This window comes from Metopolophium dirhodum, chromosome 8 (assembly GCF_019925205.1).
Source record: "Metopolophium dirhodum isolate CAU chromosome 8, ASM1992520v1, whole genome shotgun sequence".
In the NCBI taxonomy this organism is placed as follows: Eukaryota; Metazoa; Arthropoda; class Insecta; order Hemiptera; family Aphididae; genus Metopolophium; species Metopolophium dirhodum.
The window spans coordinates 9,051,306-9,065,439 of NC_083567.1; the positions used below are offsets into that span (position 1 = coordinate 9,051,306).

The 14,134-nt window shown below is 30.6% G+C and overlaps 1 protein-coding gene across 1 annotated transcript; it reads left to right on the forward strand.

Moving 5' to 3' along the window:
• The first annotated feature begins 5,323 nt into the window (after positions 1–5,323).
• LOC132950736 (uncharacterized) lies at positions 5,324–8,777 on the forward strand. The gene is made up of 4 exons (XM_061022280.1): positions 5,324–5,462; positions 7,733–8,057; positions 8,183–8,523; positions 8,632–8,777. The coding sequence occupies exons 1-4, from the start codon at positions 5,324–5,326 to the stop codon at positions 8,775–8,777; spliced, it is 951 nt and encodes a 316-aa protein (XP_060878263.1).
• Positions 8,778–14,134: the final 5,357 nt, after the last annotated feature.

Here is a 14,134-nt window from a genome sequence, read left to right on the forward strand (position 1 = left end):
ATATAGTGACGATACAGCCAAAAACCAGAAAATTAAATTAAATTAAATTAACACGCACATGCAACGTATCATCTGCGCTGTACGACTGACACTGACTGACAGATGTCAATTCGTCGAACAAAATAAGTCGTAAAATGATATCGTATTATTTTGGACTTTGTTCACGTTGTTAACTTCTCGTGACGGCGTATGACTAATTAGTTGTAGATAGCGTCGCGATTTTATTATACTCTATAATAAACATTTTACAACGATAGAGTATAGACTGTACTCCATGCGGGCCCTATCAAATTATTTTTGTTATGTATTATTTCATATTTCCAAAAGCAACAAATATAATATACTTTTTTTATATCATAAAATATTGTTTTTGAACATAAAATATTAAATTTTGTGTATGTAGCTGGAGAGCCGCAACTTTAGACCGAAAGAGCCATATGTGGATCGCGAGCCTCAGGTTGCCGACCCCTGGCCTAACTGTATCACGTGTACGGGATATCGGCTTTCGATCGCCATTTTCGCGGGTTGCGTCGCCTTTCTTTGCGTTGAAGTTTCCACGACGTGTGTTTCTAAACGTAGTTACACAATTGTTCCGTAAAACGTATCACTCAATTTCCGGTCTCTATATTATTTAAAGTTTTCTATTGTGGTGAGGTCCGCTAGACCGTCATTTTAAATGTTGTCAGGATCAATAACGATTAAACAATAAATAATGAATAATTAACAATTGCATAACTTAAAAAATTGCACACATTCAATTAATAATTTAAGTCGACGTGTTTAATACATGATTTAATGAATGCGATTGGTGTCGTGCAAAGTCGATCAACAAAAATGAATATCACACACATACAAATCGTTAGTTGTTCTAACTCCAAATTCAGTAGTTTATGTCCAATACATTTGAGCATCGATTTTGACTTAAAATTTCTAAAAATATACTGTCAAGACAAAATATACATTTTAATGTTATATCAAGATATAATAAAGTAATGAGATCAACTTTCATAATGTTGTAAATTGAATTTTTAAATTAATTTCAAATTGAAACTACGTTAGTACGGTGTAGTTGAAATAACCCCAAAGTACGGAACAATAGTTATTACTTATTGCTTATTATCAATTATAATAATAAAAATAATTCGACCCCCACCCCCCACCCCCCGAGGAATTCGAACCCTAACCCCTAGATTCATACATCGTGATAAAATATACCAATTAGGTAAAGGAATTTTGTAAACTAATGTAGGTACCTACTTAAATATTTCGCCCACTGTGTTTGTGGAGAAAAATAAAAACCTTCGTGCATTCAAATACTAAGGATACGGGCAGGGCTCAGGGGATTACTTATTATTATTATTATTATTTTTATAACTTTTTAAAACTAAGACTTAGACGTTTAGAACAGCCCCCCCACCTCATAAGTAAGCTCCTCAATCCTCATTATGCTTTGTATAATTATTTGTTAATACTTGCATTTGGATAATTGGTGTACTCACGGGAGGGAGGGGTCATGAGGTTTAACCCTCCCCCCAAATTATCCGTATATTTCCAGGTGCGTTTTTTGTGCTCCGATAGCCACCTTACATATGTTCCTAGAAATTATCCACAACTCCTACCCATCCCATTTAAAAATTCCTGAGATCACCACAGTTTAAGACGAAAGAAAAAAGGATAAAAATAACACTCCGAACGGTAAATTTTAACAATATTTTGGTGTAGAAACAACAACAAAGTTAGTGACCAAGCTCATGTTTTAAAACAACATACTCTATTTTTTCAATTCATCTACTGGTATTATATTATATTGAATATCTACAACAGATTTTGGGTGTAATTATGAATTATTATCATTTCTTAACACTATGCCTTGAGTCAGCGTATTATTATGGTTGATATAAATTATTACTATGCAGTTGATTTCTAATATATATGATCATTGTAGTTTGAAGTTAAATTAACATCTTTAATACTATATGTCACGACTGTGGTGGTGCCAATCACTACAATTTCACATTACTACACAATAGATAGGTAATCTATACTGTGTTATCTTGTACAACTTACCCATTAAACTGTATGTTAATTAATTATTTATATAGGCGTATGATTAAACAAAACTTATTTAAACTAAAGAATGTAGATCGACTTCTATATTATTTTTTATATACGCAGTAATAATTTTAAAATATTAATTTATGATTTTCGGGCTTACGTTTTAACTCTGAAATTATAAGATAATTTATCACATAGTTAAAAGTTATATTATTATAAATTATTAGGTATACACATATTAAAGGTAAAATTTCACATAGTTACAATAAGCACGTTTTTTTCTTGTTGTTTTATATATAATATGTATTATGATTTATATTTATTACTTATAACTTTTAAGTATATATAATTCTATATAATAAATAAATATATTCTGATGCCATCATACAACGCATTACAACACATAAAAAGTACAATGACACAAGTTCTCGTTCTAGAGGTGAAGGCACACTGTAATAGCAGTTAAATAATGAATTTAACCCTTCTTCATTAAAAGTATCAATAGAACATATTTTTGTTCTCTTGAGTTTTAAAAACCGATCGCTTGTTAAATTGGCTCAATTTATACTCTACCAAATATAGGTAATTTAATTATGAATTATATACTAACTATATTGATGAAATATATATTTCAAAGGGGCATTAGATGTTACACGTCGCCACGCAATCACCCATTCTCAGCCACCGCATCAGATGTATCACATCTTCGAAGATAAGAATAAATGCGAATATAGGAAACATTTTCATCTTACAATTTTGGTTAATTTTTTTTTTTATTTGGTTGGTACTGGTCGTATGAACTTTAAACTCTCCACCATAATAATAACGTATATTATTTTCTATACACAAATACATTTCAAAAGTATTTAGACTAACGATTAATGGTAAACTATTTGCATAGATATATATTATAACTCAAATCAAATCACATTATTTTAAGGTATCTTGAATACATATAATATTATTTTGGATTATTTAAGATTTATAAAATTTGATTTATTTTAGTTTACTCACCGAGATCCTTACAAAAAATTTCTGGTGTTACGAGTTTGTCATCTGTACATAAACAAATTAAAAAAAAAGCACGGGTATTCAGTTCGGTTACTTTTTTGACTTGTTACATTATAAACAAAAATGCATAGTTATATACAACCACAGCTGTATAATACAATGACTGAGGTAAATATAATGATAATGATACTTACTTAAATTATAATGATACTTACCGATAATTTGTAAGTTACGGTTATCATTGAAGAAATCATGTGCATTTTCTAGAATGTTTAATATTTTATCATTATTTATATTGATAACATTTGTACCTACTACTTAGCATTCAAAATTATTATATATTATTTTTGGTTGCACAAATTGATTAATGGTATAATATAGGTACCTAATACATTATTTATTATACAGATAAGTCAAGTCACCAACAAATAAATATTTATAATAAAATTCTTTTTATTCTTTTATATTATTTATGATAATGCTTATAAGGTTTATTAATTATTAGTTGTTGAGAAGTAGAATTTACTTATTGGAACGCTGCTTTCTCTAGTCTGATGTGATGAGAAAGGTGCTTCTGGGATTCATTTAGAATAATTTTCTCACACACTTTCAAGAGTAAGGAAAGCTGCAGTTCTATAAGTGCAACTGTCCGTTTTAAGAGGGTGTTTACCTGGTTTAGAGATATAAATTATTTTGGCTCTATTCCATACTGCTGAGAAATAGCAAAGCCATTTAGGATTTTGATTAAGGCCAGAGTCATGTTTTAATTAGTAGACATAAAGCCATGTTTGATGTTTGGCTTTTTTCTTTGGAAGCTTGGAGAGGAGTTTCATGATGAAGCCAAAATGTATATGCATATTGCGGCTAGTGGCATCAGTAGAATTGGACCACGGGGTCGCTTTACTGTAGTTAATGATTTTACGAAGATCTAGGTCCCGGATTTGGGGTGAATAGAAGTCGAGGGAGACAGTTAATAATTCAACCTTGTCGATCTTTGAATTGCTGGGTCGCTACTTAGCTGTCACCCATGGCGAAGAAATTTTTTATATTTGATGTCATAATGAATAGGAGGTAGGGGTAGGCACTTGGCTGAGCAACTAGATTTCATTGCTGAAAAATTAGTTTGTTCTGCAGTGTGGACGATTGAAGTGGAAGAGTCGATAGCGTGGTCGATGGATCATTAGTTCTGAAGGCCGAGAGGAGGCTATAGAGAGCAATGTCAAGCACGTCAGGCCAGTATGAACGGATGTAGGGTTGGTATGTCGGAATGGGTACGGCAGTCCCACCATGATCTGGAGAGCCTCTGATGGTTGGTAGATCGGTCCTTTGAGTGTCTAGGAGTGTCACTGCCATGTATTTAGAATAAAAGGGTAGTTTTTAAGTTTCCCTTTAAGTGGATGCGTCAGATAATTGCGTCAATTTATTTTCAATTGCGTATTGACGTTTACCTCTCCATCATAATATGCAGTGTATGCCCGGCACCTATCTGGTGCAACATAATATAATAAATCAAACTGCATAATATTGATTAGTCTGGTCAATAAATTAATATTAGTTCTTCATTATCAAACTGTCATAAGCACACATAAAAAAGGAATAAGAATTATTATGCATACATAATATATGGGAGCAAGTATTAGAATATATTGATATTATAGGTCAAAGAGAAAAAGCTAAGAAGTTTTTTTGTTAACACATAGTAAACCATAATAAGTAGGTACATAGGTAATTCATTAAAACAATTTATTTGTGAAACCTCACTGCTTGTTTTTTCAATTTTGTACTTTTCCTTCACATATTTTTCAAATTCTTCAAAACTTGCTGAGATCATCATCCGCACGCATAAATTACCGCAAAATGCATGAAATAAAAATTAGTTGTAAATATATTATTATAGATGCTATTACGGACTACGGTAACTCCATAGCAGGTGATTTTTCTATATTATATTCTTAATATATATTTCAATTGAATCCCGGATAAAAACCCAATGGAAAAGAACCATTATATAATGATTATATAATCAGAGAATTATTATAACCACAGAATATAATATACAATATATTTGCTGGTTTTTCAATATTATAATAATTGTATATAAATTAATTATACATTAAAATATTAGATATACAATAAATTAATATATTTATTTTGTCCAATTTATTACTAAGATATTTATTTATTTATTCCAATTTACATAGGTTGTTATAGTGACCAGGTGGAATTAGATCACTGTATCCCGAAAGGCCACTCTGTAATGTCCCAGAGCAATATCTTTATTGGCGCCTTGAAAACCCAATCGGAAACCCAACGGATTAAGCCATTAACTATAGAGGGTAGGCAATCTAATATATACTACGTTAAGGATAGAAGGTTTACAGCAGCAGCAGCCAGAGGTAAAGAGAAACGTCGAACTGGACGACATGAGTGGCCTCTCACACACTCAGGGGTGTTGGCGGACTTACGCGTAACGGGCCGACACACCTCCAATGTTGGACATGAAATTATCGTCCAACCAAGGTTCTCAGCGATAACTGGCAATCGACACAATGTCAACGGTGCCTCGGAAACGAGACCTTGAATGGTACCCATAGATTCACGAATACCTTATTCTAGTATTTTAATTGGGTTAATTGTTAAAACATTTCTGGAATGAAAGGCTATATCCTTTATATTGATGCCACATAGACATTCTATGATGCCTTACATTTATGTATTTTTATTTTGTCATATGTTCTATTTGTCTTATATAAGGAATCGAATTTCCCTAGATGGTTTTTTTAAAAAACTTCAGGATATTATTATAATGAAAAAGACACTGACCTGCCCCACTTCTCAATATACAACGCTCCGTCGCCGGACCAAAGCCAAGCTCCGTCACAGACTCAACGGTCTCTTTCTCGACAACCGGTGACCTGTCTACACGTCTTTCTCGACAACCAGTGACCTGTCTACACGTTCTTTTAAGACAACCGGCCACCTGTCTACGCGTCTTTTTCGAACTAAACCCGGTTCCTCGCAGTGAAAACACCGCCATGATGGGCTAAGGGCAACGATGGGCCACTGGTGGCCAAGATAAAACCAAGCATGGGACGTCACAAACCGTCGGTCGTTGTAGTAATATGTCCTCTCCCTGTCCCCCCTTTACACGTGTTCCCCTTCGGTTGTGGGTAGTATTCTCTTACTGTAAAAACGACCAGATTCTTACATGTTTTATAAATTAAATACCTACTACACAATAAATTATACTCCTGTTCTTCGGATTTTTTTGTTAAAATCATAAGCTGATAGAAGGGCTGATAATAATCTTTTGTTTCTGCCTAAGCTTATAAATTCCATTAGAGATGATCCAGTGTTATAAATTAATATTATTGATGAGGAGTGGGTGGGAGGGAGAGTGCGTTATCCGATAATACGCTCATCGGATTAGACTATTAATATGATGATAATGATAAAATGCATTTAAATGTTTAATTTTATAAAAAAAACATATGATAATTTACATACTTTTAATAAATAGATTATTATCACGTCTTTCGTACTTACCAAATTGCTTTGCATAACAGTAGTTTTTAAATCTGTAGATGTCTATATATTATAATAAATATAAAAAGTTTATAATTAATCAGCATGCGATTCATTTAATGTACAAATTCGATACTAATAAGTTTAATTGATTGTTTGGATACAATCATTATAAAATAGTTTTACCTATTTTATCCAGATTAAATAAAAAAGTTGTTAATGTTTATCAGACGACATTTTGTTATAAAAAATAGCCAAAACGCAAGTTTTTTGTTATCATAAAACTATTGGTACATACCCGTAAACCCATATTCCTTTAATTCGTCTGTTAAAAAATATTTTATTAGTAAAATTAAAATTTAATTTTCTTGATTTTTAATCAAGGAGCATGGATATTCCTAATTAGAATCAACAATTTAATTTTGAAAAATCCAATAGTTGGTGATAAATAATAAAATAGTAAATATCTAACTTAGTAATAATCCGTAGGTAGGAAGATAATTTAGTTAGCTTTAGTATAAGATATTGATGACTAATGATATAGATCCGATGTCATTCTCAAGCCAGTTCAGCGTACTTAGGATTTTGCTGCCCTGACTACACCATACCTAACCTAACCTAACCGTTTAATGCTCTCTTCCCCCTCCCTCCAACTGGTTTTTTATAGTGGAAATTTTTCTCATCCATAAAAAAACTTAAAACACATATCATAATATGATAATAGCTGGTAGTATTATTTAGTATAAAAATCTATCGAGTGCCCGTGATAACAAAATAATCAAAGCAAATTGTATTATGTATTAATTTATTTTTATACTTAATATTATTAGTTATTACTATATTAAATACAGGCTCTTACCAAGCCCGTTGCGATACGGCTGTCAATGCGTTCAACCTCGGCCCTTCGTATATTAGCCATTTCCATAAGAAAGCTACTTTTCATAGTCCAGGATTGTACACGAAAAAATATATTAAGAGGATACAAAAAAAGAAAAATGATATTAAACGAAGAAAATTAAATCAATCAGGGTGCATATCTATATTAAATTTTGTGTTTATATAACTATAATTTTATTAATATTGTCTATTGTAATTTTTATAAATTTTTATATTTGTTTAATATATTTTTCAAGATATAAAGTTAAAAAGAATATATTTTCACATGGACCTGACGAAGATTATGGAGCAGTAGAACAGCCTTCTGAAATAGTTGATATGCCAATTGAAGAGTATAGAATTAAAAAAACCGAGTTTTTAAAAAAATTAAAACTCACAAATGAAGAAATAAAATTATTGGAAAGAAGTACTATTAATCAATCACAAATCGATGAATGGAGAAGGCAAAGAAAAATGAGACTCACAGCTTCAAACTTTGGAAAAGTTGCCAGATTGAGATCAACCACTTCTCGCGAAAATACAGTCAAATTTATTTTATACGACTTATTTCGTGGTAATGCTGCAACGAAGTAGGTCAATTATGTCAATCACTATCTCACCCATTTTTTTTTCTTTATTTTTTATATTATGTATAAAATATTTATTATATGGGTTACTTATATCACTTTCTCAGTCACAATAATAATGTTTTTAGGTATGGAATTCAGAATAAACCTTTGGCAAAAAATAATTTGGAGTCAAAGCTTGGAACAGCAATATTACCCTGTGGGCTTTTTGTTGATAATAATTTGCCTTTTTTGGCTGCTAGTCCAGATGGTTTGATAAGTTACGATTCTATTGTTGAAATTAAATGCCCATCATCCATAAAAGATTATACGCCAGAAGAGGCCTTTCATGAAAAAAAATTAAAATGTATGACGCACAATGATGGAAATTTACAGCTGAAAACATCACATGCATACTTCTATCAAATTCAAGGACAACTACATATAACTAATAGAAAGTTTTGTTATTTTTGTATATGGACACCTAAAGGTAAAAATGATTAAAAATGAAGCTAAAATTTATAAATTAAAAGAAAATGTATACAATTAGTCATTAGTTATATAAAATTATAATAATAACACCTATACCATTTAATAGGACTTATAGTAGAGAAAATTGAAAGGGACGACAAGTTCTGGATGGATATAGAACCAAAGTTGAAGAAGTTTTACATGGAATGTTTACTTCCGGAAATAATTGATTCGCGACTTGACCGAGGACTTCCACTTAGAACAGGCTTATAATATTATAATTAGATACCTATTATAATAATGTATAATACATACAATAAATTGAGTAAAATATAAAAGATTTTGCAGTGATGAGTATTTTTTTGGCTATCAAACAAATACAATTTAGGTAGTATACAGGTAGGTAATAGGTAATTACATAAAAATATAAACGAAAAAAATTAAGTCTAAAAAGCGTATAAAATAATCATAAAAACTACTTAATTATTTGAAATAAACGCTTGTTATTATTGTATTATTAATACATTACAAATTACAATAGTTATATACTTATTTTAACTTTATTTTCTTTATATTTAATTATAAAAAGGTGGATAAGTGGATGATAAAGCGTACGCGCCAATTGAATACTAAAATAATTAATGTATTTATTGTAGAATTGGTAGTTAAACATTATAAATATAGCTACACATTTTTGATATATACAAAATCTGTGCAAAATTCAATCTCTGGGATGTAACATAGAGATCCCATTGAGTCATGAGAGGTTGTGTTTTTGTGCTTAATGACCACCCAGAGATGTTACTGGCACGCTTAATGCCCAGTCTCGCGAAGTTACTGCATGCGATGTCGCATTGTAACTTACATATGCAATCAGGTTGAGATTCATGGGACTACCCATTTTCATCACACTCACTTCGCATAGAGAGCACATGCAAAGTGAATATCCAAAAAAAAAAAAAGTAATAACAGCTAAGAAATACCATTTTCAGCAGATTTGAACCTGACACCCCTAAATTACTTGAACTACGCCTAACCTACTGGGAGACGCTACTGAGATACTATTTCAATTGTATTGTAGTGTATTTAGAGTAAAATAATCGTTTTTTTGTGATGTATATGCGACTTCTCAGATAGATAAATGATTAAAAATTAAACCATATAACTTCTATATAAAGTCATACAAGTATTATCTCAGGGATTTTTTACCGTGAGTTCTTTGGGACATCAACAATTAATTATAATTATATGCAGTCTATTTGACGGTACATAGAAGTTCAAATGTACACTTACATTTTATATCACTTGGGGACCTAGCAAAGATGTGAACCTCGCGTTATTGCACATAAGGGACTGACTATCCTTGTCTATTGTCGCGACGGTGCCCCGTGTCACATACAAAAACTCTTATTCAGCTGATCCTACGGTCGCAGCGTCGTACAACACACTCTGTGTTTTGTAATTAAAACGAAATGCGATATCACATAAAAATAATATTTATATAATATTCAGCTCTTAACAATACTAATAACTAATATATGTAGGTAGGTAATAAAAAGTCACTTACTACTGCACTGGACTTAACATATAAAATAACTGAATTAAATAATATAACGACATTTAAATATAACGTGTGAATTAAGAGGACGTTATACCCGCATGTGTTATCTCCGTCTTACAAGTGCGTAACATAGCAAATTTTACGCTCAGAAAAACACGTGTAGCTCCGTTAATTTAAAAATAAGAGTGAATTGACCTCTTATAAAATCTAAAGGTAAGACTATTATCTAGCCAACCTCGTGGGATTTTTAGTATATTTTCATTTTAAAGCGAGTTATGATTATTTTAAGATGTATAAAAATGTACAATTTGAAAATACTTATAACTCGCGTTAAAATGAAAATATAATAAAAAGCCCATGAGGTTGCCTAGATAATAATCTTACCTTAAGATTTTATAAGAGGTCAATTCGCTCTAATTTTTATACTAATGGAGCTACACGTGTTCTGCTGAGCGTACAATTTGCTATGTTACGCACTTGTAAGACGGAGACAACACATGTGTGTATAACGTCCTCTTAATATTAATATTACGTGCATATATTATATGTCTATCAATATTATAATATGTTTAATTAATAATTTTTGTACTCCAAAATATTTATGTCTTTTATTATTAGATCAATTTATGGCTATTGCGTATTTGCGTGTTTAAAACTCTTTCCGGCACGGTGGGATACCATAATAATATGTCCCACCTATAAAATTACATTTCCGTCACGGTGGTACGAAAAATAACCCACCTTTTATAATGATTGTTATCGATATTTAAAAATAATTGTTCACTAATACGTATTATAAATAGTTTTAATCAGTGGCGTATTTACGGGGGGGGTTCCCGGGTCTCGACCCCCCCCCCCCAGAAAAAAATTTAAAAAGTCATTAATAACTTGGTACGTAGGTACCGAGAAAGAGAATATTAATTTTATATTATAGGTTTTTACTTTGGTTTAACTTTTGGTTATTTTTGTCGCGTCGTCGCCGTCCGACGACGACAATTACGACGAAAACGAGTCCGACGACGATAACGACGTAACATAATAATATATGATTATATTAGTAGGTACGCCGACTGTTATTGACATTATAGCACGGTATAGAACTATAGAAGATAACCGTGATTATAGTAGGCATTCTGCTTAATTCGCTACAAAAACACGGAAACACTTAACAGGACAGTAAGGACGTAAGATAATTGCTAATTTATAATTTCAAATTTAATTTACAACTATTATTGTTTGATGTAACGTGTAAAATAAAAATATTAAAATGATAATATTATTATGTATACACTAGGTACCTATACATAATATTAATGTATTTTATATATTATTCTAAATAGATCACAATTATGACTTCTAAAAAGAAACCCAATATTCAGTCTTTTTTCAAACCTCAAAAAGTTGACAATATACAAAATAACACAGATTCAGTAGTTTCAGCATCAGACACTGATATCCCTACGTCGTCCACGTCCCATATAAATAGACACGATATTTTCAATTACGTCAAAAGAGTATTGACTCAAAATGAAATACATGATAATATACTAAATGCAATTTGGATTCCCGATGTAAATTATAATTTTCCTGTGAAAATATTTTGGTCCCATCGAAGATATTATAATTCTTTCAAATAAATATATTGAAGATTTGCAGAATGAAGGATCTCAAAATCAAATTATTGAAGCAGAATACAAATTATGGCAGAGAAAACTCATGCAAACAACAGAGAAACCATATAATGCTCTAGAGGCTATGGCTATGTGTAACCAGTCAATTTATCCAAACATATTTAAACTTCTTCAAATCTTAGTCCCGCTACCTGTTTCCTCTGCCACAAATGAAAGAACATTTTCAAATTTAAAAAGAATAAAAACGTATCTAAGGAATTCCATGTCAGAGGTAAATTATTATAAACTTAAAAAAATATTCTTGTTATTTACAAATTACAATTAAACACTTTGTTTATTTTTTTGTTTATAGGGAAGATTGAACAGTTTAGCGATGTTATCAATAAATAAAAACTACTTAATAGAACCGGAAGAAGTTATTGAAGAACTAGCCAGACAAAAAAAGACGTTTACCTTTTTTATTATAAAAAACTATTAATTTGTATTAATAAATCATAATAGTAGTGAAATATACATAATATAATATAAATAATATAGTTATTACATCATAACTCGTATGTGTTTTTTTTATATTATAAACTTATAGGTACTTAATATTTAGACCCCCCCCCCCACAAAAAATTTGAAAATACGCCACTGGTTTTAATAGTCTATTTTCAATGTTATTTTGTAAAAGTGAAACGGATATTAATTAATTTCATGTTATTTATGACTATTCTCCCGATTTTTTTTTTCGACGACCAACCATTTATTATTATTTGTTCCGACAATTTTCGTATTTGAGTTATTAATATAAATAATATTATTACATAATATGTTAGACACTATTGTATACTGGCATTCAGTGCAGGCAAAACCATTTAACTGATAGCGGTTAGTCTGGAATGACGTAAAACGTAAGAGTCCAAATTTTAACCCACCGTGCAGTAAGTGAGTAAATCTTCGTATTCATATATCACGTTATATATTTTATTACGTTTATTTTATTCATTAAACGTGTTCAATTATTTAAACATTTTATTTTATTTTATTATTTGTATTACAATAAAAAACATAGTATCTACCATATTTTTACAATAAATTTATTATTCAAAATGAGTAAAAACTTAGATGAAAATAATATTTGCCAATTACTATACGAAGAAATTCCGTCCGATGACAATAGTGAAACTTCATGTGACGAATCTGATAATGATGAGGATTACCGTTTGCCTTCACGTGAAGTCGTAATTTCCGAATCTTCTTCTGATACGGAATATGAAGACTCAGAAATTTTGAATTTAGATAATACCTTAACTCTAATAATTTAGATAATTTAGATAATAGGTAATCATATTTATTTACTACCGTCACCATTAAAAAAAACTAGATTATCAATAAAACGAAAAAATATTACTAGAGATGTAGAAATTCCAAACAAAGTAGTAAAGTAGTCGTCGTCAACTTTTTTCTAATTTTAATTGTGAAGAAGGTGATATGTCGGGAATTCAGCCACTAGCTACCCCTTCTTTAAGTCAATCAGATCGTGAAAGTTCTCAACCTCAAATAAATGTACAACAAAACCACAATGAAATCGATATTCCATTCATACCACCAATTTGGTCAAAAAATAATAATAAAATGTATTCAAGTCCTTTATTTACTAGTTTAGAAGGCGCCACAAATATTATAGAAAATCTCCCTTTTTGTACACCAATTAGTATTTTTAATATATTATTTAACGATGAGATTATGAATTTTATTGTTTTTCAAACAAATCTATACACCCAACAAAAACAAACTAAAACCGGCAAATCATTTATACGAACAAATTTATCAGAAATAAAAACTTTTATCGGAATAAATCTTCTAATGGGAATAAAAAAGCAGTGTAGTTATAGGGACTATTGGTCATCTTCGCCAGATTTGCACGACTCATACATTAGTAGTCTTATGACTGTCAACCGTTTTGGTTGGCTATTGGCACATATAAATTTAAATGACAATACAGTTATGCAAAAAAAAAATACAGATAATTACGATAAGTTATACAAATTAAGACCATTTATAAGTATTCTTTTATTTAATTTCCAAAAAACATACAATCCACACCAAATTGTTTCTATAGACGAGAGTATGGTTAAGTTTACTGGAAGAAACTCAAATAAACAATACATGCCAAAAAAACCCATTAAAAGAGGTTTCAAAATTTGGTGCTTAGTAGACAAACATGGGTATTGACAATTACTTTACTAGTTACCCGCTCATGACATATCTCAAGTTAAACAATATCCATACATGTGGAACTATTAACTTAACAAGAAAATATTTGCCTAATTTTAAAAAAGATAAAGATTTAAAACTTGGAGAGTATTTTGGAGATGATTGGTTTGTCGATCAAGGTGACATTTCAATTGTTAAATGGCGCGATAAAAGAATTGTTAGTCTTTTATCAAACT

What these genes read in the sequence shown, in the direction of transcription:
- LOC132950736 (XM_061022280.1), top strand. Translation starts at nt 5,324, where the DNA reads ATGTCCCAGAGCAATATCTTTATTGGCGCCTTGAAAACCCAATCGGAA. An exon ending in TACAGCAGCAGCAGCCAGAG is followed by an intron (nt 5,463 to 7,732) that starts GTAAAGAGAAAC and finishes CAAGATATAAAG; the next exon opens with TTAAAAAGAATATATTTTCA. An exon ending in TTGTATATGGACACCTAAAG is followed by an intron (nt 8,524 to 8,631) that starts GTAAAAATGATT and finishes ACCATTTAATAG; the next exon opens with GACTTATAGTAGAGAAAATT.